Here is a 25232-nt window from a genome sequence, read left to right on the forward strand (position 1 = left end):
CAGGCTGGAACTTCTGTTTGGGGTAGTGGAAGGCAATCTAATGCCTACTGCCTACTTTTCTCAGTCAGAGATCAGTCCAAGATATGCACAAGAAACTTTGAGGAGATTTACCTTGGCTAAAAGGGAGTCCCGGGCGGGGGGAGCTCCTTTGAGGCTTTGAGGGATCTCCAGAGACTAGTTGCATTTTCATCATCTGCAGAAGTTTCCAGAGTCATTTATTTGACATAAGCTTGACAGGAACCTAATCTTCTTTGATACTGCTAAACATCTAAAGCTATACAAGACCGGTGTTGATCTGGATAACTACAGAAAAGGTACAGATGGCTCTCTTTCATTCCGGGACTAATTAAAGTTAAACAAAATGAAATCAGAATGTGGGAAATTGAAATCTAGAAAGCTTGGAAGAAGAAGGGGAGAAGGGGCAAAATTTGGACTTTGTAAATTTAAAGGACAGTGCTAAAAAGTGGAAAGGAATTTATTGTTTTGTCTACTTGCGGTTTTGGAGAAAAAGCCCCAAATTCACTGCCACAGGAGGTGGTGGCAGCCACAAGCATAGCCACCTTCAAGAGGGGTTTAGATAAAAATATGGAGCAGAGGTCCATCAGTGGCTATTAGCCACAGTCTGTGTGTGTGTGTGTGTGTGTGTGTGTATATGTGTGTGTGTATGTATATATATAAAAAAATTTTGGCCACTGTGTGACACAGAGTGTTGGACTGGTTGGGCCATTGGCCTGATCCAACATGGCTTCTCTTATGTTCTTATGTCATAGACTTGCAGCTCCCACAGCCAACACAGGAAATACATCAAGCATCGTGAGATCTCTCTACCAGCAAAAACGGGATCTGGTGGCAAAATTAGGCTTATTGAAAAGAGCAAGCCTCACTCTTTTAAATCTGATAGGTGAAATTTAATTTGGTGAGGTCAAAATTTTCGGTGTTTTTACATGTCAGACCATAAGCAAACCCGTGCAAGGACTGCTTCACTGGAGAAATGCAGGACCAATTAGATGCAATGGAAGCCAGGATAATGAAAGGGATGAGGGAGATGATAACTGCTTCCAAAAAAAGAAATTAGAAAAGATATTGAAGAGCTAAAAAAAGATATAGAGGATCGCAGAAATGAGACTGTGGTGACATCAAAAAAAGTCAAGAGGTGGAAGGGAGAGTGAAAGTACATGATTCCACCTTGTTAAAAATACAAGTGGCAATTCATGTCTGTAAATTGATGGAGACCCAGATACTTCTGAGAGGAGTACCTGAGGATGAAGAAACTGATTTGAAAGTATAATAAAAATAATTGCAGAATTTTTGGAGGAAGATCCTGAAGGGACTAGAAACATGTATGACTATATGTATAGAGTGAACTCACTATATGCCAAAAAAATTAATCTACCAAGAGATGTGGTTATAAGATATATGACAAAAGAAATAGTGGGAAAAATCATGAATAAAAACTTTGAAAAGACACTGATAGTGGGAGGCAGCAGAGTAAGAATTATGAAGGAGTTGCCAAGACAAGTGATAAATGACAGAAGAGCATATAAGAAACTGACAGAAAAATTACGGGACAATGAAATGAAGTATAGATGGATAATACCTAAATGTTTGAGCTTTGAGCTACAAGGAAAAGTATTACAATTACAAGCACACAGGAACTGTGTGGATTTTATGAAGAACATAAAGAATTTGCACCATGATGGATTACAAATTATTATCTTGGAATGTAAATGGACTAAATTCACCACAAAAAAAGGCAACGTTTCATTGGATTAAAAAGCAAAATTGTAATATAGTTTGTTTACAAGAAGTACATATCAAACAAAAGGATTACAAATTTTTATGGAATAAACAATTGGGAGTAGAATTTCATTCATTGGCTGAACAGAAGAAGAGGCGAGTGATTTTTTTAAATTAAACAAGAATTGGACCCGAAACTAGTGTTTAAAGATAAAGATGGAAGATTTGTAGCGGTAGAAATAATATTAAATGCAAAAAAACGTTGTTACTGGGACTGTATGCACCAAATGGAGCAAAGGATGCTTTTTAAAAAGACATTATACAACAATTTGATGAAGTGACATATGATCAAGTTTTGATAATGGGGGACTTTAATGGAACAATTAAGAACACACTGGATAGGTCTGGGGGGGGGAAAATAATAAGGAAGGAAAATTGCCAAAATCTTTTTTATTTGGTCAAACAAGAAAACTTGGAGGATATATGGAGGAAATTTAATCCTGAAGTGCGGGACTATACCTTTTTTTCAGCAAGACATAAAACTTTTTCCAGAATTGACATGTTGTGGGGTACTAAAGATTTAGGCCTTATAACAAAGAAAATAGAGATTTTACCTAAAAGAGGGGCTGATCATAACCCAATAATGTGGATTACAAAATTGTCTAAAAAATCGAGAAGATGGAGATTTACTACAGAAGAAATAGTGACATCTCTAGAAAATGAAACTAAAGCTTTCTTCCAAATAAACGATGCCATACCATTTTCTAATCAATTTTCTCCCTAAAGGAAACCCATTATCCAAAGCATTATGAAAGAGATTCAGCCAACAAATGTTTTGGGATGAATCTCTTATACCCTAAACTCACATTTATTTATTTATTTCTCATATTTATATTCCACCCTCCCCGCCGAAGCAGGCTCAGGGAGACATATGTTTGAGTTCTACATCCAGACTCTTGCAAACCATTTAAGGGAATATCTGTCAACGGCTCTTTGGTTCTGGTTTCCCTTAATGGTCCGGGCCTGCTTCTTTGGATGACAGGGCTGTCGCAGAGGGATTGTTTAGACGGCAATATCCTTACACAAATACAACTGCGGGCTGCTGCAGACTTCAACAACCTTGTCATTTTTGTTAGGAACCAAGAGATACATTTGTAAGTTGCGGATATTGTATGATGGAAAGGCTATGCACAACAGCAAGATTAAATGTGGGGAGGACAAAACAAAAAAGATATATTGCAAAAAAGCTAGCACTGTTTGTATGGGGTATCGACTCAAAATCTGGAAGCAGACTACACAAACTACCCTACCCACCCACATTAGTACCTTGGAGAAGTGGTATAAAATGAACCAGGTCAGACATACACTATAACCAGTGTTGCTAACTCCTTAATTAAACTCACAGTTCATCCTTAGCCCTATGAACAGCCACTCTGCCAGTAAAATGGCACCAGCTGTCGTATTCTCACTGCCAAATCCTAGGTCCTACCATGATTAAAACCACCCAACCAACAAGGGCTCTGTTTCATTCCGGACTGCTGACTTCGTCTCTCACTTTTATTCTCTTACAGTTCATCTGGGACTAAAGGCCCTGGGAGCATTATTTCTAATCCCACTAACAATAGCAGTAGTTTAATCGAAAGAAGTTATTTGGGAGATTAGGGAAACAGAGGCAGCCATTTCCTCATAGGTGGTGTGAAGGAAATAGATAAGGAAAAACATACAACCCAAAGTAAAGAAGCAACTTCAGACTTTGGGTTGGTTAACAAGACAAATGGATGTGGACCTTTGGTCTGACCTTTTGCACATATGCATACAGCTCTTCTGGATCAGCAACATGGTTAGGTTCTGGTTTGCCCAAGCGATGGAGAATAGTATATAGGACTTCTTCATATAGCAAAGTGAGCTGCAAAAGAATATTGGGATCAAATAATAATCAAGTCAATATCTAATGAATTAGCATTCCTGCCTGCTATATTGGGGATTTGCTGATCAAAGTATCCTGAGCAGATGTTTAGTTGGTTCTCATTCACAAGAGTTCTTCCGAGAAAATCAGCTCAAGTTTGACTCACTTGCAGCTCTGCTGGTTAGATTATATTAAAGGAGTCAAAACACCATCTCATTCAAAACAATGTCATATGACCCTCATCCCCATCAAGCAAACTACACAATTTCACAGTCTGCCTCAGCAAAAAGAACAGATAATGCTCCAAAAATGTCTGCAAAGAAAACTGCTCCGAAAAAACTTATAAGCACAGGAGAAAAGTGCGATGTGGTCAGGAAATTGCATTCATTCTAGAAAATAATCAGAAGGGAATGACCAGACCACCCCATCTGTCCAGCACCAAGATGCAGGGTCAGACCACCAGGAAAGGAAAGGTCCCCTGTGCAAGCACCAGTCATTTCTGACTCTGAGGTGACATTGCTTTCACAACGTTTTCACGAGAGACTTTTTTTACGGGGTGGTTTGCCATTGCCTTCCCCAGTCATCTACACTTTCCCCCCAGCAAACTGGGTACTCATTTTACCGACCTCGGAAGGATGGAAGGCTGAGTCAACCTGGAGCCAGCTACCTGAACCAGCTTCCGCCAGGATCGAACTCAGGTCGTAAGCAGATCTTAGGACTACAGTTCTGTAGCTTTACCGCTCTTCCCCATGGGGCTCTTTCAGACCACCAGAGGGTACATGAAATCTGGATCAGCCCCTCAGTGCTCCCCCTTCAATATTGCTACTGATGCAATTTACAGCTTTAGTCATGGTTCAGGCCAGCAGGTTCAGGGAAAGAGGAAGCAGAGCTGCAGTTGCTAGGCAACCCTAGAATGTGCTTTCTAAGGAAGGGCTTGGTCAGTTTGGCTTGGTCAGAGAAACAGAACTGTGAACTGATCAGGAAAGGTGGTGGGAAGCACCACAGAGTTTGCTCGTCCAGACCAGATAGCTCTGCATTTACAACTATCATGAGGACCCCAAGATGTTCTGTGCTGAATCAGTCCAATCCAGGGCTGATTCTATGACAGGGCTATTTCAGAGGGACTGTTTAAAAGCAACCTTGTTCGTCAACTTACAGGAGATGGAGAATGAATCACTCTTGGGCTACTTCTCAATCGTGAAAGCTGGAAACTTAAAACATTTATCAACTACTTTCTTATCTCTGCTTCTATACCGCTTGCACTGTCTGTTTGCAGCATCTCCACAGTTTAAAAAAAACAATCCTTATTTCACATCACATCACGTAGTACTTGGAAATTACCCAACAAAACTAATGTCTAAGATTGGGGGAGTACTACTATTTTCATACAATGCATTATTCGCCCATGCAACTTGCTGCCACAATATGTGGCAGTGGCCACTAATTCTGAAAGGAAATCTGATAAATTCGTGAAGAACAGGACTAGCAATGGCCATTAACTGTATTAGCTAAATGGATCCTCCCAATTCCATAGGTGGCATGCCTGTGGATACCAGTGCTGGGATGTCCCCAGAAGGGGAGGGTTGTTACCTTCTGTTTGTGGAATTCCTGGAAGCATCCAGCAGCATGGTCATTGCTGGAAATAGGATGCTATGCTAAATGCCCCTCTGGCCTGATCTGGCAGAACTCATCTTACTTTCACCGTTTTCGCACACAGCTCACCTCGCAGTCACCATCCTGTTCCCTCCGCAGCGTCTGTCGGATTTCCCACCATCTGCGCCGAAGTTACAGGAAGTGCCGCAGCTTTTGCTTAGCAAACGTAAACCGCTAAAACCCAGTTTACGTTTGCTATGCAAAAGCCGCGGCACTTCCTGTAACTCCGGCACAGATGGTGGGAAATCCGACAGACGCTGCGGAGGGAACAGGATGGTGACTGCAAGGTGAGCTGTGCGCGAAAACGGTCATAATGTTCACTGCTGGGGAATCAAGTAGAGTCTTACCTCTTTCTTAGAAAATTTATGGGATAGATCCATCTAAAAGAAATTAGAAAAACAGATTTTCAGCCAAATTGCTGCACGTCAGTTCTATTCATCCCTATAACAGTTTTAAGACATAAACTAGTGTATAAATAAAAGGCTTTTGCTCTTTTCCTTTGGAAAGAAAATTTTTACTTGCACACAGGAACATAGAGATTGAAATAACATCAAAATCCCAGTGTCCTAGTCTATCAGAGTGATGCCACAAGAACTGTCTTGTCAGTCCTGGTAAAAATAATATGATACTTTTGCAAAACAAGACACAAACAATGCCAGAAGTTAGATTCAGGTATAGGGTTACCAGGTCTTACCTGGCAGCTGGTGAGGGGCTCCTGGGTCCTTTCTGGGATCTTCTCCTGCACACGCGAAGCACAGGGGGCTCAATGACATCGCATGGAAGTGATGTCATCGTGATGCTGACCTCGGGAGTGGTGCGATGATGCCACTTCCAGGTGACATCATCGCATCAGGGGTTTGTGTGGCAATGTCCCTGTTTGGGTGGATCAAAGCCCTCAAAAAAGGGGACTCCTCACTGAGATCTAGAGGCGGGAAACCCTATTCAGGTGGGGAGCTGTGCTGGTCTGAAATAGCAGAACAACATTTGAGTCCAGTGGCACGTTTAACACCAATGAAGTTTTATTAAAGGTAGAAAGGAAGTGGCATTATTAATCACAAGAAATTTATATATATATATATATATATATGCCAACATGTATGTGTGTGTGTATATATATAGATATCTATATAGATATACAGATATATAGATATATATATAGATAGTTCTTGGCAACTTTATGATGTTAATAATGTGCTCTGTGTGGAAGTCTGTAGCAACCGTAACCATACCAGAAATAGTGCTTTATATTCTAGAAAAATGGGAAGGGTTTACATAACTTAAACGGTTGTGTTGTACTTTGCACTGGGGTTGGTGGGAAAAGTTTTAGACGACAGATCTTTTCATTTTGGGTGAGGCTGCTCATACTATTAGCAGAGCAAACTTAATGTGCAAGTCTGTAGGAAAAAAAACATACGGATATGCTTAATTTGAGGAATCGTCTGCTACAGAAAGTTGGCATTAACCAGTGGCTCATACATGGCTTGTTAACAGACTGGACAAATGTATAACTAATCAAAGACACACTAGGATGCCTGGAAAGCTGATCTTGAAAATTAACCGGATGTAATACTCCAAATGCATGTTCCAGGAAGCGAAAAACATATAGTTGCCATGACAATCCACTACCGTTGACAGACGTCTGGATTAAAGAGAATATCATATGTTTGTGTGTGAAATATGGGGCTTGGTCCCTATCTAGTGGGAACTGTAGTACTTGAAAGATCATGATTTAGACAGGCTTCAAACCTGTAAATGAATCTGTTCCTCAGCAGCGGAACCACACTCAGCCCAAAAATGAATACAGCTCAAATCTTGGAGCCAGGATGTTCTGTGACCATTCTTACGATGTTTCTTGACGCTGAGTATTAATTATTAAACCTTTGACAGAGGCAAAACTACTATTACTTTTATCTCTGGTCTTGGAAACAGAGCAAGAATTTGTTATCGGCAGCCATGCTACGTGCCCTGTGCATTCTTCATGAGAAAAATGTGCATCTTGATCTGAAACTTGAAAGCTACCGATTCTCAAGGTATGAAATTGCATACCTCTGATCTGACACAACGCTATATTCTTACTAGTCAGTTCTGCATCAAAAGTGTTCTCCCTATTGTCATAATATATAGGATAACGGAAAAACCCAGATTGGTATGTCGAAATTTTTTTAAATTAACATTTAAATAATAAAAAAGTGTTCTCCCCATTCCCAATACATTAAAGAGACCAGAACAAGAGATACATGCTGATCAGCGGCGCTGGTCATAGAATTATTCATAAACTTAGAATGGCCGCTGGTTGGGCTCTGGGGAAGTTATTGCAGGAAATCTAGGACTGCCTGCCTTAGGTACGCAGGATAGTCATTATGCTTTTATCAAGGACATTCCAACTTTGAGCAAGCTGACCAGAGAAGCTCCCTTTCTAGAAAGTGATTCTATTTGTGTGCAAAAATCTCTCCAGTTATACTGAATGTTTAACCAGGGTTCCAGAACAGCTAAAATTACATAGCAAAGAAGGTCCTTGAGGCACAATGCCCAATACTTTTGAGTATAATGCCAACTTCATTGAGGCCCTAACTGCCCAAGAACTCCTGGCCTAAAACTCAGCTGTCCTTTCTCCATCCTAGGAGAAAGACCCAGGCCAAGTGCCATGTTTTTTCAAAGGATTCTCAAATCCACCTAACCCACCCACAAAAACTAAGGTTACAGTAGACCTCAGTGCCCTTTTCAGGGTAATGTAGTGGCTAGAATATTGGTCTTAGATGTTGGATACCTTGGCTCAAATCTATGAAGCCAGTCGCTGCCTCTTAGCCTAATCTACCACACAAGGTTGTTGCAAAACTAAAATGCTGCTCTGAGCTCTTCAAAGGAAAGGCAGAATATGTAAAACTTAAATCCAACACCCTCCAAAAGGCATTCAACATCTCAAAAACTTTTTCCCAACCTAGTTAAATCCAGCATCTCCAGAAGTATCTTAGCAGGTGGAAGCAGGCCATAAAAGGGAGAGGAGTGGCAGAGAAGGAAAAACAGAAGTAGTGGTTTCAGTTTAAACATCGTCCTACATACTTTTCTGCAGTCTTCTTTGGGGATTTCTCCCATTTGGTTCTCACTATTGGGCTCCATGCTGGGATGGGCCAAGGAGAGCCCAAGCTGAGCAAAGGACGTATTTCTGCTGGAGTATATTTATGCTTCAGACTGAAGCAGATCACCCTACTAGCACACAGTTCCCATCAGCTCACATGCTTAGGAGGAAACCACATTCTTTATCACACTCCGACCATTGTAACAGCAAACGGAAATGTGCAGAGCCCTCCTTTCACAGCTACAGAGCTGCAATTTCTCAACACATCCTGGAGTCCTGTGTACACCGTTGACTAATCCCAAAGAAATTCTCCATGCTCTGTGAACCCTATGCACTTTCATGTGAGAAGCCAGTACCATAGAGATGGGGTCCTCAACCGCATGTGCTGAGGAAGCCGGGTGGAGTTCTCAGCATCCCAGCCACAACAAATCCAGAGTAAGGGCAATGTTTTCTGAATGGGCTTATTTTTGAACAAATCACTGAGGACACGTTTTTCACCACTGCTGAAAACGTTAATAAACCCAGTATCACCACCCTTTCAATTGTGCCCTAGCCATCATGAAACTATTCTTCCACGATTAGGCAGGAATTAGTACCAATTAAAACAGTAATGTAACAACCCAGGAAATATGGATGATCTACTTCCAGGAAACACACTTGCTCAGCAAGACATACTAAGAGAGACTGGAGCCACCTACTGTTCTCCCTTTGTTACTGTGTCGAGTCTATAAATAGGATTAGGATTCCAAAATTAAGAATAGGCATGAACCAGGAAAACGGTGGTTCGTTCTGGTTCTTGGCTCGATTGCCTGAACTGTTTCGTGATTTGTCGGTTTGTCTTGTCCCCAGTGAGCTCCAAAAGCATTTAAACGCCTTCGGAGCTCACTTCTCCTTTGGGACGGTCAGTTTCAGTGGGCTGAAACTGACCAGCACTCTCTCTCCCCTTCCTTTCCCCAGCCAGCCTTCTGCAGCCAAGCAGTCACCAGCTGGGGGAAGCAAAGGTGGGAGAGAGCAAGTCAGTTTCACTCCCCTGGGCTTATTTATTTATTTATATTTCGATTTATATCCCACCCTTCCCACCAAAGTGGCTCAGGGCGGCTTGGAAGCCAAGGGGAATGAAACTGGCCCACTCTATCTCCCATCCCCTTCCCCAGCCAGCCTACTGTGGCAAGTGGACTGGGGACAAAAGGCACTAGACTGGGGACAAAAGTGGACTAGACAAAAGGCACATGGCTGGAGGAGGCAGGGGGAGGTATTTAAACGCCACCTCTCCCTTCTTCAGCCCATGGCCTCTCCATAGTACCCTAAGGGTCCACAGGATACAATGGAGAGATCATGCTACTACTGCGGCACAACTTTAGAGAGAAGGGGTTTAAAGTTTAAAACCTTTCTCTCTACAGCAGTGGTCCCCAACCTTTTTGGCACCAGGGTTTTGTAGAAGACCATTTTTCCATGGACCGGGGGAGGGGGGGGCGCGAAGGTTTCAGGATTATACAATTGTGCACTTTATTTCTATTACTTTGTGGTGGTGGTTAAGTGTGCATACTGTTATCTGGGAGAACCGGGTTTGATTCCCCACTCCTCCACTTGCAGCTGCTGGAATGGCCTTGGGTTCACCATAGCTCTTGCAGAGCTGTCCTTGAAAGGGCAGCTTCTGGGGAGAGCTCTCTCAGCCCCACCCACCTCACCGGGTGTCCGTTGCGGGGGTGCAAGGGAAAGGAGATTGTGAGCCACTCTGAGTCTCTGAAATTCGGAGCGGAGGGCAGGATATAAATCCAATGTCATCGTCTTATTATTCCTACAATGTAATATATAATGAAATAATTATACAGCTCACAGCCTGGTCGCTAACAAGCCACAGACTAGTACCGGTCCACGGACTGGGAGTTGGGGACCCCTGCTCTAGAGTTGTGCTGCAGCAACAGCACGATTTCTCCATTGCACTTTGTGGGCCCATAGGGTACAGCGGAGAGATCTCTCCCCTTCTCTCTTCCCTTCCCCAGCTGGCCAGCCCTGGCAGGCCAGCTGGGGAAGTGAAGAAAGATCAGGGAGAGGGGTCTCCCTGTGGGCTCAGCTGGGGCTCTGAAGAAAGGCAGCTTGAACTGCCTTCCTTCCCAGCAGGGCCAGCCCCAGACTGTTTGGCACCCTAGGCAAGGCTGACGTCTGGCACACACACCCTTGATAGCGTCACCAAGTCACATGAGGGCACCCAATTCAGTGGCCCCAGAAGGCTGGCGCCCTAGGCATTCACCTAGTTTGCCTAGTGGCAGGGCCCGGCCTGCCTCCCAGGACTGACTTTCCCAAGCACTCCATGGTCATTGGATTCCTAGGGAAGTGGAGGCTTGGAGGGGAGGCAGTTTGCCTCCCCTTGGCTTCCCCAAGCGCCCCCTGGCTGTAGGTGGCCTGGGGAAGCCAAGGCTTGGAGGGGGGCAGTCTTCCCCAAGTGGATCCCTAGAGAAGCTGATTCTGAGAGGGAAGGCAGTTTAATTTTTCTCTAAGAGCTTCTATTTCTTTTTAGTCAGAGTTACTGAAAAACAACATTTTTTTTCCAGTTCTATTGCCAATGTGACTTGCTGTCAACCAACCACAAAAACCAAGGAGCAAATTTGTCATTCACAATTCAATGACGTGATAAACGCTCATACTTGCTTCTACTGAAATACTGTTGAATTCAAATCTGGTATATTTTAGAAACACCGTGGTAAATTAAATAAGTAAAAAAGCTGACTAAGCTATGTGGAAGAAACAACATGAAGTTGGGATTTAATAGCCTCGTGAAAGAGATCTCTATGAGCCTGATGTTCAAGTTATCCAGAAGTCCTCTCTTTTCCTTTCTTAATGCTGGTATGGAGGCATAGTCTATCTATATAATGGCCCTTTTCACACTTACCAGTGGAAACCGGAAGGGAGTCGGTATTGTGCCGCTTGCAGTAATCCGAGACAGGGATGGGAGTTTTCAGACACATGTTTTTTTTTCCGGTAGGGTTCCGTGATTGAAGCGAGCCATTTCACACTTATCCGCTCTTATCTCGCTTCCACCAGCGCCAGCCATTTTTGCCTGCCGGCTCGCGATCTCCAGCTTTTTTGGGGGGGGGGGGAACGTCGGGCTAAGATCGCTATAGCGACGTATCACAACAGCAACACCATAGAGATGGCTAGGCTCTATTGAGATAAGTTACCAGGTTTCAGCGGTGGCGATATCTGGCATCTTAATGGAGCCCAGACATCCCTATGGTGATGCTGTTGTGATACATCGCTATAGCGCTATAGCGATCTTAGCCCGACGTTTAAAAAAAAAAAAGCCGGAGATCGCGCGCGCTGGCGGGCGAAAAAGGGCGCGAAAACTGCTACCGGGTTAGATACGGGACATTTCACACAGCACCCCATAGCGATTTCAACCCGGAAGGAGGGGTTGAAAAGTGGAAGAAGCTGCTCTTTGTTTGTAACGACTCAGGCACGCCTCACTACTGGGACAGCCGCGGGAGTGTGTGAAAAGGTGAGAGTATTCCGGTAGCAGCCAGTTACTGAATCGGGTCTGTCTGAAATGCCAGCAGAAACCCGTTACTGTTCAGTAACTGACCAGCTTCCATACTGGAATACATAGACTGTGTGAAAAAGCCCTATGTCTATTACATTTTTACTTTGCTGTTCTTCCAAGAAGCTCAAGTGACAAATACTTTATTCTCCTAAGCAAGCTGTGAGGTAGGTTAGGCTGAGAGAATGTGGGTGGCCTAAGGTCACCCTGTGAGCTTGAAGGCTCAGTGGGGATCTAAACTGAGAGAGCACTTCGCTAAACTCCAGTTCCTTGCCTTTTGGCTCATATCTGCTCAAGTCGTTCTAAATATAATGCTAGTTTAAGTCAAGAGCTCCTTTGCATGATTACAGGAACAGCATTAGGAAATACAGATGTTGCAAGATGCATCTCTTCTTTCTCAAAAGAAAGAGCAGTCAGGTTAGAACGGATAAAAGGAAGTACTTCTTCACCCAAAGGGTTATTAACATGTGGAATTCACTGCCACAGGAGGTGGCGGCGGCTACAAGCATAGCCAGCTTCAAGAGGGGGTTAGATAAAAATATGGAGCAGAGGTCCATCAGTGGCTATTAGCCACAGTGTGTGTGTGTGTGTGTGTGTATTTTCTTTCTGGCCAATGTGTGACACAGTGTTGGACTGGATGGGCCATTGGCCTGATCCAACATGGCTTCTCTTATGTTTTTACGTGACACAGAGTGTTGGACTGGATGGGCCATTGGCCTGATCCAACATGGCTTCTCTTATGTTCTTACGTGACACAGAGTGTTGGACTGGATGGGCCATTGGCCTGATCCAACATGGCTTCTCTTATGTTCTTACATGGCACAGAGTGTTGGAGTGGATCCTGATCCAACATGGCCTGATCCAACATGCCTTCTCTTATGTTCTTACGTGACACAGAGTGTTGGACTGGATGGGCCATTGGCCTGATCCAACATGGCTTCTCTTATGTTCTTACGTGATACAGAGTGTTGGACTGGATGGGCCATTGGCCTGATCCAACAAGGATTCTCTTATGTTCTTACGTGACACAGAGTGTTGGAGTGGATGGGCCATTGGCCTGATCCAACATGGCTTCTCTTATGTTCTTACGTGACACAGAGTGTTGGACTGGATGGGCCATTGGCCTGTTCCAACATGGCTTCTCTTATGTTCTTAAAAGGGGGAAAAAGACTTATCACATAATACATGGTTCCTCCCATGCTAGTTAAGCCACTTACCTAAGATGATCCTGTCCCATATTCAGAACTTAATATGCCTCTGACACACATTTAATACATGAAATGGCTTTGACACATGCTAGAGATTAAAATATAACAACATGAGTTGGTGAGCAAAAAACAATCCTTAAAATAATGAATTAATCCATGAGGGTGTCGCCTTCCCCCTTAGCAGGCTTCCTGTGTCCTAAATAGCTACATAGATGGTTAGGTAGAAAAAAGGAGGGGGCAACAGGATGTATTCACTTTTCTTTCAAGTCTGTTTAGAACAAAGCTGTAATCCTTAGCATACTCATAAATTCCACTAAAATTCAAAGGGATACAAGAAAATGTATACTGCAACAACCCTCGGTCATCTGGGAAGAAAAAAAACCCCCACCTTCACCTCATGCCATGCAGACAGACCCTTTGAGATGTTTTAATGAGATGTTTTAAATATATTTTAAAAGGTATTTTAAGGGTACTAGAAAAACACTTTTTAATGGATTTGCACTGAAGATATAAGGTAAGCCCTGCATTCATCTAAAGGGGAAAAGGTCCTCCCTTTTACTGAAAATCCAGTGTTAAAAGAAATCTTCAGAGATTATTCTGAAGGTTGTGTCTTGCATACCTCTTGCCTTGATTGTCTTCTAGCTCTGCCTTTCCTTTGGTTGTACCTGGAATAGTAACCTAGAAATAAATGAATAGGGTGCTTTGTAAGAAAGAAAATGCCCATAGACACACACACACAGAGAACAGTTTCACATGATATGCACCTTTCCCCCCATCTCCGCCTCCAGTCAGATGGTATGGGGAAGGTCAAGTTAAATGACTATTATTCAAAATGAGGTGTTTTGATGTTGCTTCTCTGGAAAGAACCTAGTTTACAGTCACTGTGGAAACAGAAATCAGTTTCATCATACCATTATCACAGCATATAGATAAAGATTCTGTTACAAGCAACTTTAAGAATCAAACATTTCAGGTTTTCACGGCTGGCATCATCATTAGGGTTTGTAGAATCTTTCGGGCTCAAGTGCCGTGTTCTACTGGAGAAAGTTTTCCTTCCAGACGTTTCGTTCTCAGCTGCGGAGAACAGCCACTGAGCCACTACAGCCACTGAGGATGTTCTCCGCAGCTGAGAACGAAACGTCTGGAAGGAAAACTTTCTCCAGTAGAACACGGCACTTGAGCCCGAAAGATTCTACAAACCCTAATAACTGTAAGAATGTAAGGAGTTTAGGGTTGGCAGGTCCAACTCCATAAGTATTTGGGGACTTTGCGGGTGCAGCCAGGAGACTTTGGGGGTGGAGCCAAGAGCAAGGGCGTGACAAGCACGACTGAACTCCAAAGGGCGTTCTGGCCGTCGCATTTAAAGGGACGGCACACCTTTTAAATGCATTTCCTCCATTTGGAAATAAAGGATAGGAGCAACTTCTTTGGGGGCTCATAGAATTTGACCCCCTGGTCCAATCTTTTTGAAACATGGGGCGTGTTTTGAGGAGAGGCACTGGATGCTAAAAAAAAACAGCGCCCCCTCAGAGTCCCGGACACCCACAAATTGATTCTCCATTATACCCTGTGGGAACCAGTCTCCATATGGTATAATGGAGTGCTGAATGGACATTTCCCCCCCACACACACACACGCATACTTTATGATAACCCTGAAGTGAGGGAGAGTCTCCAAACCGGGGGATTCCCTGCCCCCACCTGGGGATTGGCAACCGTAATGGAGCTCCATCTAACAGTAATTGTCTACTCACACTGGTTCACACAATAGGGTCTGATTATGGAACAAGGCCTATTCTGACAAAGTACTCATGACTCTAGAAATCAGTGACTAAAGCTGCAGATGTGTAATTTGGTCCTGAAAAGCATCTGAGGGGAAGGAGTAATCTGAATTGACAGTTATGATGTTGAAAAGGAGATGTTTAACTCTCCCCACTGGTACTATTTATGTAAAACATTTTGTTATTAATTATTCCGTAAAACTCACACAAGGCTGGGTTCATGACCAATCGTATTCTGTTCAGTAACAAACAACGGTGAACAAAACTAGGAGCTATAACAGAATAGCGGATTCGGAGTCAACCTAAAGGTAAAGGTAGTCCCCTGGGCAAGCACCAGTCCAAGGGTGGCCAAACTTGCTTAATATAAGAGCCACAGAGAATAAACATCAGATGTTGGAGAGCCACAAGATAGGAATGTCAGATGTTTGAGAGCCGCAAGGAAGGAAGGAAGGAAAATAGATGGGAGAGGGAGGGAGGAAAGAGAGGTGGAAAGAAAGCAACTTTAATTTTTAAATGCCTTCTTCAAGCTAGCTGATGGGGTGGCGGAGGCTTCGAGAGCCACACAATATGCGCAAAAGAGCCACATGTGGCTCCCGAGCCGCAGTTTGGCCGCCCCTGCACCAGTCGTTTGTGACTCTGGGGTGACGTCGCATCACGACGTTTTCACAGCAGACTTTTTTAATGGGGTGGTTTGCCATTGCCTTCCTCAATCATCTACACTTTTCCCCCAAGCAAGCTGGGTACTCATTTTACCGACCTCGGAAGGATGGAAGGCTGAGACAACCTTGAACCAGCTACCTGAACCCAGCTTCTGCCAGGATCGAACTCAGGTCATGAGCAGAGAGCTTGGACTGCAGTACTGCAGCTTTACCACTCTGAGCCACGGGGCTCCTTCAGCCAGGTTAGTCAACCTAACCGCCTATTACGTGAACCATAACTGCAAATCCACTTAGGCAATTCAAATATAGAACAATTTTTCTGTTCCAGATCCCCTTCCCAGATGCTTTAAAACAGATAAATATGTATGCCTTTTTTCTGTACCAAGGTTCGAAGCAAACAGGACATTTTCAGTCAGAAAATGGCACTACTGGGTGGAGGGCATTGTTTATCAACACTTTGTTAAACATGGCCCAAGTCAAATTCCCAAAACACCACACAAAGAGTTGTCAGCCTCCAGGTGGAGATCTTCCTCTTTTACAACTGATCTTCAGCTGGCAGAGATCAGCTCCCCCTGGAGAAAATGGCTGCTTTGAAGGGTGGGCTCTATGGCATTGTAACATGCTGAGGCCCCTCCCCTCCCCAAACCCTACCCAGTCCCGGATCTACCCCCAGTCTACAGGCATTTTCCAACACATTGTGAGCTTTATTCCAGAGAGAGACATCAGTTAATCTTTCCATTGCTCTCTAAATGTAAATGGCACTACTACTTTGGATAATTATCTGAAATTTGCAGATGCCGTGCTACTGAAATACTTGTTGGACGATACTAAGAAGTCTATAACTCAGGCAGTAGTGAAATATTGTTCTTTAGCCATATATGTGGAAGTTTTTTAACAAAGTAGAGATGGTTAATAATGCCATTTTAAAGGCTTAACATTGGTGGAATTTGAATATAAGAATGCTTTTATGTAATCGGATACTGTGGTCTGTGACTATGAGATTTTGTATATTGTTATTGTGTCAGACGTGGAACTTCAAACAGAGACGAATCATTTTGTAGCAAAATTAATCCATTTATTTGAGAACAATCAGTCTGGTTAGAAGCAAGTTGAGTTTGATAACTCTTGAGGCTATGCCTTGGGCTTTTGTACATTTCAAAGTAGTAAAACAATAGAATCATTCTCACACTTTTCCCCGGGAAGCCACCCCGCTGGTTACCTTGGGCATGTTAACTTCAAAGGCTCCAGATGTTCTTTGTACCAAGTGTGAAATTCCTCCCCTTGCGGTTAGTGATTGCTTTGGGTTTAGAGGCACATTGCTGTTCTCACGGTTAGTAGGGAACAGGGGTCGTAGCAAGCTACAAAATGGGGTTAGTCATGTCAAGCCATTGCATCTATATGTTATAACAGTAAGGCTAAGTTACACGTCTGACATATTGCTGGTCAATTGACTGGGATAAATTGGAATCGACCTGGCAACCCTAACTGCACAGCTACTAACCATGGATCTTTAATTAGGCCATCCTCCTATTTATTTAAAATTGGCCATCCTGTTATTAATTTTAAAATTTTCTATGTCACCTTTCCACCCAAACAGTGTCCCCAAGGCAGTGAAAATTAAAACATAACATTTTTTAAAAAAAGATCTATATATAATAATTCAATAAAAGTATATAAACCAACATAACACCGGCGGGGGGGGGGGGGAGAGACCAATAATAGTTACTGGGGATATGCCAAACAGAACAAAAAAGTGTTCATTCACTGGCAGGAGATAACAATAGAAGGAGATAAACAGATCTCCCTGGGGAGGGAATTCCAAAGTTTCAGCACCATGAGCAAGAAGGCCATTTATGGTTTTGCTACCTGTCTAGCCTCAAATGACAGGTGCACCCAAAGCAAGTTCTCCGAAGATGACCGGAGTGGTTGGATAGGTTTAGTAGGTTTGTCAACCTTCAGGTAGAGCCTGGAGGTCTCCCAGAATTACAGCGGATCTCCAGGCTACAGAGATGGCTGCTTTGGATGGAGAACTCTTACGTTGACTACAAACTGGAAGCAGAGCGTAATGCCATAGAGTTCTCCCTCCAAAGCAGCCATTTTCTCCGAGGGAATGAACCTCTATAGTCTGGAGATCACCTGTAATTCTGAGAGATCTCCAGGTCCCACCTGGAGCATGGCAACCTTACTAAACCTACCCATCCACTCTAGTCGTCTTTGGAGACCTGGCTTTGGATGCCCCTGCCATCTGAGGCTAGACAAGTAGCAACCAACCCATAAGGAACCGAGCCGCTGCATTCCAAACCAGCAGGAATTTTCCAGGTCAGTCTCAAGGTAAGGCCCATGTACAGTGAGTTACAGTAATCCAATCTGGAGGTGACTGTTGTATGGATTACATTAGCTAGGTCGAAGTGAGACAGGTTGCCTGGCTTGTCGCAGTTGGTAAAATGCCAGCCAGGCGATATTGATGTCGACCCGTCCATTGGTGACCCTGACTACTACTACAACAGATAGAATACCAGAGTACCATCTAACTGTCTAGTATGCCTTGTAAACATACTACAAAAAAGTTATCATTTTATAATGATATAACTTTCCCAGCATAGCTTATTACATGATGAGATTAAAACATTTATATTTTATAAGCAATACATTTTCCCCCTTGTGCTGACAAGCCACTGGCAGGATTGCCAACTCCAGGTTGGGAGATTTGGGGTGGAGTGTGGTTTGGTGAGGAAAGGGACCTCAGCAGGGTATAATGCTATAGAGTACATCCTCAAAGCAGCTATTTTCTTCAGGAGAATTGATCTCTGTAGCCTGAGAACCAATAATAATTCTGGAAGATCTCCAGGCCCCACCTGGAGGTTGGCAACTCTAGGACAGACTTTCACTTTTTCCTCACATTAATACTTACAAATGTCCAGCTTTGGCACACTTGTGCATAGAGGATACACTGCGATTTATTCAATACTAATACCTTAGTGGATAGCCTTTCTGTAAATTTCTATTTCAAACAAAGCCACAGAGAGAATTGTGTGTTACCTGCACAATCAAATTAAAACTGCTAGCTATGAGTCTTGCCCAGTTCTACTAGACAGTTCTAGCAGCATCTGATTTCCCCATCTCAGCTGATAAGGGCTATTGATATCTAACCAATTTTTGAAACAATAAGATAACACATTCTAGAAAATAAAATATTTCAACACAACCCAAGATTGTTTTGGTCAAAAAGAAAATTGTTCCGAGCACTCGTGAGGCTTTCACATTCCGAGGGCACAAAAGGATTCACTCTTTGCATGCTGAAATCTCCCAGCAAAATATAAAAACGCAAGGCTGCGTTCATCTCAATAGCTCAAAGAGAGTGGCTTCCAACTAGGGTTACTGTACTGAAATAGCACCATAGAATGGTTTTAGTTGATATATGTAAATTATGGTTTTATATGTTTTATTGGATTGATTGTATTTTATGATGTTGTAAGCCGCCCTGAGTCCGCTTGCGGAGAGGCCGGGATATAAATTGAAATAAACAAACAAACAAACAAACAAACAAATAAATAAATAGGATTGCCAAGTCCAATTCAAGAAATATCTGGGGACTTTGGGGGTGGAGCCAGGAGACTTTGGGGGTGGAGCCAGGAGACATTATGAAGGATAGGGACACGTCTTTTGGGGCTCATAGAATTGGGCCCCCTGGTCCAATCGTTTTGAAACTTGGGGGGGTGTTTTGTGGAGAGGCACTAGATGCTATGCTGAAATTTTGGTGCCTCTACCCCAAAAAACAGCCCCCCCAGAGCCCCAGATACCTGTGGATCAATTCTCCATGATTTTCTATGGGAATAAATCTCCATAGGGAACAACAGAGTTCCCAGCAGACATTTCCCTCCCCTCCCCCGGCTTTCTGACGACCCTGAAGCGGGGGGAGGGCCTCCAAACCGGGGGATCCCCTGCCCCCACCTGGGGATTGGCAACCCTACTTCCAACCAAACTACCTCTTGATGACTCAGTATTTGAGGCCCATAATTTTGACAAGGGTTCCTAAATTTAAACGCACTGAATTACAATTGCTAAATAAAGATCTAGACACTTGTTCATCTTAGGTTCCCAGAAGTCAAGGAATTCCGTATTGGCAGCAACCTTATATGGGACCTGGGATAACTGAGTGCAAAACACCACGCCGCAGCAGCAGCAGAATCAGAATTGATTTCTATACCATGCTTTTCTACTACCCAAAGGAGTCTGAAAGCAGCTAACAATTACCTTCCCTTCCTCTCCCCACAACAGACACCCTGTGTGAGGTAGGTAGGGCTGTGAGAGCTCTGAGAGAACTGTGACTGACCCAAGGCCACCCCGCTGGCTTCATGCAGAGGAGGAGTGAGGAATCAAATTTGGATTAGAGTCTGCTGTTCTTAACTACTCTACCACACTGGTTCTCTACGCTCACTGGATGGCCATGGGCTAATAACTCTTTCAGCCTAACCTCCTTCGCGAGGTCATTGTATGGACAGAATGTAGAAAAGAACTATCAACAGTATTCTGAGCTCCATGGAGGGAGAATGGAACAAAAGTGTACTGGATGGTTGGTTGGATCCCATGGAAGATTTCCACAGATACCTGCAGAGCCCAATTCCTCACACAACACCTCCTGCTACAACAAGGCCCCAGGCCTATTCCTTCCCCACCCCAGCTCAGGAACAGCATGAGGAAGGAGTAGGAGCTTTGCCATGGAGTCAGAGAGAAGTCAGTGAATGAGTGAAGATTTTGATCCACAGAGAGCAAGGCCCTCTGGAGACACGTATGGGGAGAGCCGGCCCCTCAGGTATGTCAGTCCCAGACCGCACAAGGTTTAAAGGTTAATACCAAAACCTTGAAACGGATCCGGTATTCAATCAGTAACCAGTGCATTTGGCGGAGCACCAGCCAAATGTGGGCCTGCACAGGCAATGCCATCAACAGGTGCGCTGCCGTATTCTGTACCGGCTGGAGTTTGCAGAACAGTTGCGAGGGCAAACCAGTATGGAACAAGTCACAGTAGTCAAGTTTGGAACTGACCACTGCATGGGTCACTGTAGCCAAGTCCTGAGGGGAGAGGTAAAGTGCCGATCGTTTAACCTGCCAAAGATGGTAAAAGGCAGATTTCACTACCGCAGCAACCTAAGCCTCCATAGAAAGTGAGGCATCCAGGACCACCCCCAGGCTTCTCACCTTCTGGGTAGAACTGAACCCTCACTAGGGTTGCCAAGTCCAATTTCAGAAATATCTGGGGACTTTGGGGGTGGAGCCAGGAGACACTGAGGTGGAGCTAGAAGGACCCAGATTCGTGGCTCGCCACGCTCCTGGCCTGCCTCCACCCTCCCCTTCTCTGATTTTACCTCAGAGGCGGAGCGGGCAATGGCGCTGCGCTGCTGCCGCCTCTTCTCGGCTTCATCTTAGCTGCTCCTCCGAGATGGGCTCAACCTGAGCCCATCTCAGAGGAGCAGCTACTGTGAGCGGAGAAGAGGCGGCAGCCGCGCAGCGGCATTGCCGCTCCGAGATGGGGCGGCTTGCCGCGCTCCTTGGCGCCATTTCCCCCCTCCCCCGCTTCCGTTTTTTTGGGGAGCGGGGGAAGAGGCTGGAAATCCTGGGGTCTCCCGCCAGGGCGGGAGGGTTGGGAAGCCTAACCCTCACCCCCTGCTCCAATCTTTTTGAAACTTGTGTTTGAGGAGAGGCACCAGATGCTATGCTGAAAATTTGGTGCCTCTACCTCAAAAAAACAGCCCCGCCAGAGCCCCAGATACCCATAGATCGATTCTCTATTATACTCTATGAGGACTGGTTTTCATAGCATATAACGGAGTGCTCAGTGGGCATTTCCCTCCCCCTCCCCTCCATTTTCTGATAACCCTGAAGTGGGGGGGAGGGCCTCCAAACCAGATGATCCTCTGCCCCCAACTGGGAACTGGCAACCCTACAATTTGCCTATACATTCATGAAGCACCCTGGAACACAAAACATAGGGTTGCCAATCTCAAGACCAGGGGTGGCCAAACTGTGGCTCGAGAGCCACGTGTGGCTCATTCACCCATATTGTGTGGCTCTTGAAGCTCCCACCTGGCTGGCTTGGAAAAGGCATGTGTCTCTTTCAATCACTTCTCCAAGCCAAGCCAGCTGGCAGCTTGGAAAATGCATTTGAAATTAAAGTTGCTTTCTTTCCCCCTCCCCCTCCCCCCATCTATTTGCCTTCCTTGCGGCTCTCAAACATCTGACGTTCACGTCTTGCGGCTCTTGAACATCTGATGTTCATTCTATGTGGCTCTTATGTTAAGCAAGTTTGGCCACCCCTGCCCTAGACTTACAGAGATCAGCTCCCCTTGAGGAAATGGCAGTTTCAGAGAGTGCATTCTATGGCATTAAGTCCTTGCTGGGCTCCACGCCCCCCCTCCAAAATAAACTGTCCTTTCCAGGCTCCACTTAAAATCTCCAGAATCTCCCACCCCAGAGTTGGCAACTCTATCTATCTGACCCTTACACTTGAAAATGTATGGCCGAGGACCAGAGGCGTCACTAGGGTGGGTTGCACCCTGGGGTATAACTGATTCAAGTCACCCTCCCCCATTGGGCATCACCCCTTTTGGAGGGCTGCGTCACCCCCTCCGCACACAACCCCGCCCACTTCATATGGCCCCTCCCTCATCCACCCTCTGGTCACATGACCAGCCCCCGTAATCCAACCCCGTTGGAGTTTTGGAAGCCCAGCCCCCCCACCGCATGCACAGAAAGCAAGCAACTCAGCAACACGGCACCGGTTTGGGAAGCCCCTCCGCCCCCCCCACCCCCCAGGCACACAGAAAACAGGCAGGCCTCACTCAGCAGAGGCACCATTGGAGTTTTGGAAGCCCAGCCCCCCCCCCCCCCCTGCACAGAAAGCAAGCAACTCGGCGGCAGCGTGAGCTGGGAAGCTCAGCCAGCCTGCCCACTCACCCCCGCTGAACAGAATGCTGATCTTCTTGTGGTAGAGGCGGCAGCGCGGCCCCGGTTTCAGAATCCCGGCCAGCCCACACAGCAGCAGCGTTCTAGTCCCAGGGCCAGCCCCTTCCTGTGGGGGGGGGCCATGGGTCAGTGCCTGGGGCCAATGAGAATGCTCTGGGGGAGGGCCGATGGCCCCCTTGGCCCCGCCCTAGTGACACCGCTGCCGAGGACCTGTCCACCTAAGGGACCGTCTCTTCCCTTATGAACCCCAGAGAGCACTGAGGTCAGCGGGGAAGAACCAGCTGACTATCCCCGGGCCAAAGGAGGCAAGACTCCAGAACACTCGCACACGGGCCTTCTCTATTGCGGCGCCACACCTCTGGAACGAGCTCCTGGAAGAAGTGCGGGGCCTGCGGAGCCTCGAACAGTTTCGCAGGGCCTGCAAGACCATCCTTTTTAAGATGGCCTTTGCCGATTGAATGATCAAAGGACTTGCTCAAAGTGGCTTGCCGTCATATTCGCTGATAGAATAGCACCAGAAATGTCGATTTTAGTTTATAATTAGAATGTTTTAAGATTAATGTTGTTTTAATACCCATTGTGTACTGTATTGTATGAAATGTTGTTAGCCGCCCTGAGCCTGCTTCGGCGGGGAGGGCGGGATATAAATAAAATATTATTATTATTATTATTATTATAAAATCAGCAGGCAAAAGAGAGATGAGAGAGAACACAGCTACCAGAGGGGATAATAATGCTGGCCCACATGCATTCTTCTATCAGCCTAGTTATCAAGATGCTGCATCAGAGCCGCTATGCACAGAATGTTAGCCAGGGGGCTAAGTCATGTTATATAAACCACAGAAGCACCGCACGAGATATGGCAGCAGCAGATCCATCGATGAGATATGGATCACCAACAAGTCCCTGTCGTCACCACACCTGTTTGTCCCAGATTGGGAGCTTTGAACACTTAAAATGACCCTAAGGAATGCAAGATTTGCCAGATTAGGTCATTGAACTGGTTTAACTATCTGCAGTTAAGAATGCAAGAAAAATAACCCTTTTTCCTAGAGTTAGGTTTTCTGTTCAGTCTTACGCATTCATGATGAGGGCAACAAGCGCTGAATCAAATTTGGAATTGCTTTCATCTTTGGAAGTAAACATAAACCCTACATTAATTTTAAGTGGCTTCCTTCTAGTCTATAGCGAGCATAAACAAGCAGAACCACTGTGGTGTAGTACTCACTGTGCTGGCCTGGAAGTCTTATAATAATAATAATAATAATAATAATAATTTTTATTTCTATCCCGCCCTCCCCACCGGAGCAGGCTCAGGGCGGCTCACAGCATAAAATATACGGTACATCAGTTATACTTATAAAAACATGGTTAAAACAGATTATAAATAATTAAAATTAACATTAACAATAAAAAGTCTTAAACAATTAAAAGTCTTAAAACAATTAAAACAATTAAAAGTCTTGCACAGTCTCACCCTAACCTACTGTGCAGTGTTGTTACAAGTCTAAAACGGATGACAGGAGAACTATATTTGCAACCCTACGTTTTTTGAAGGGCAGGATTAAAAAAAAAAAAATCCGGTAAAACAAACAGTTCCAAATATATGCGCAAGTGCATGTGAGAGGCTGAAGCAAGGTTGCCAATCTCCAGGTGGGACCTGGAAATGTTCTATAATTACAACTGGTCTCCAGACTACAGAGATCAGATCCCCTGGAGAAAATAGCAACTTTGAAAGGTGAACTCTGTGGCATTCTTCCCAATGAGGTCCCATCCCTCCCCCCCAAACTGCCCTCTCCAGGTGCCACCTCCAAACCTCCAGGAATTTCCCAAAGCAGAGTTGGGAACCATAGACTGAACAGCAGTTTTACTGGCATATGTGGGGCAAACTGAGTTAGCAAAGCATTTCCGTTTTCAACTATGAGGGAGCATTCCTATTAAGGGGGCGAATGCTTGGGAGAGTACAGTTTCCTACCAGCCAAAGTAGCATTGGTTGAGTCCATACTTTTAAAATTTTATTATGTAATTTCTATCCCATGTTTCCACCCAGCTCAAGGTTGCTTACAATACATAAGTAAAACATCATATAACAATAAAACTCCAAATACCCCCTCCAATCGAATAAAACCTATTCAAACCTAACAACTACAAAAATCCTCTCTCCTATATAAAACACACTTACCTGAGAAGATGGAAGCAGATAACCAGGCTGATATTCCATTCAGCAACTGCCTGTCCAATAAGCCAACCTAAATTTTAGCCCATCTGATACATTCCCTAAGGGATATTGTTCCAATGGCAAGAATGACTCTCTTCAGCTCAGACAATCCCATTCACTGCAAAGAGGAAATAGAAATCAGTCACTGATTTAATTATCTGGTGATTATACTGAGGCAGCCAGAAACCCATCCTTGTTTATAGGAAACATACATTTAGGACATTAACAACAGGCAGCTGGTAATGCCAGAGCTGAGGCTTGCTCTACTTTAATTGACTGCTCCAGTCCCCCAAAATTAATTAACTCTAGATTTGGTTTTGGTCTTCCTTTGAGACCTAATCAGCAGCAGCTTTTTAAAAAACCCTGTATTGTGAGCTCAGACGGACTGTTTATACTTCGGGGCAGGTCTGGCTTGTTTCCTGGATGAGGCAGTATTTCAGCTTCTTTGGGGGAGGGACTATATTGTAAATCACTCTTCCAAAGTAAGAGCACGATGG

At 44.6% G+C, this 25232-nt stretch overlaps 1 protein-coding gene across 2 annotated transcripts in view; it reads right to left on the reverse strand.

The window, feature by feature from the left end:
- Nucleotides 1–25030, reverse strand: part of UNC13D (unc-13 homolog D) — a 100919-nt gene extending 75889 nt beyond the window's left edge. The window contains exons 1-5 of one of the 2 annotated variants that reach the window (XM_060252904.1): nt 24948–25030; nt 24700–24853; nt 13735–13793; nt 5644–5676; nt 3536–3643 (exon numbers count right to left, since the gene is read on the reverse strand). In XM_060252904.1, the coding sequence (XP_060108887.1) occupies nt 3536–3643; nt 5644–5676 (141 nt within the window). In that variant the 5' untranslated portion in view covers nt 13735–13793; nt 24700–24853; nt 24948–25030. Of the gene's footprint in view, nt 1–3535; nt 3644–5643; nt 5677–8356; nt 8523–13734; nt 13794–24699; nt 24854–24947 lie in introns of those variants that run through there. The other variant, XM_060252903.1, reaches the window with a different exon arrangement.
- Between the last annotated feature and the right edge of the window lie 202 nt (nt 25031–25232).

The sequence above is a fragment of the Heteronotia binoei genome, chromosome 13 (genome assembly GCF_032191835.1).
Source record: "Heteronotia binoei isolate CCM8104 ecotype False Entrance Well chromosome 13, APGP_CSIRO_Hbin_v1, whole genome shotgun sequence".
Taxonomy (NCBI): domain Eukaryota; kingdom Metazoa; phylum Chordata; class Lepidosauria; order Squamata; family Gekkonidae; genus Heteronotia; species Heteronotia binoei.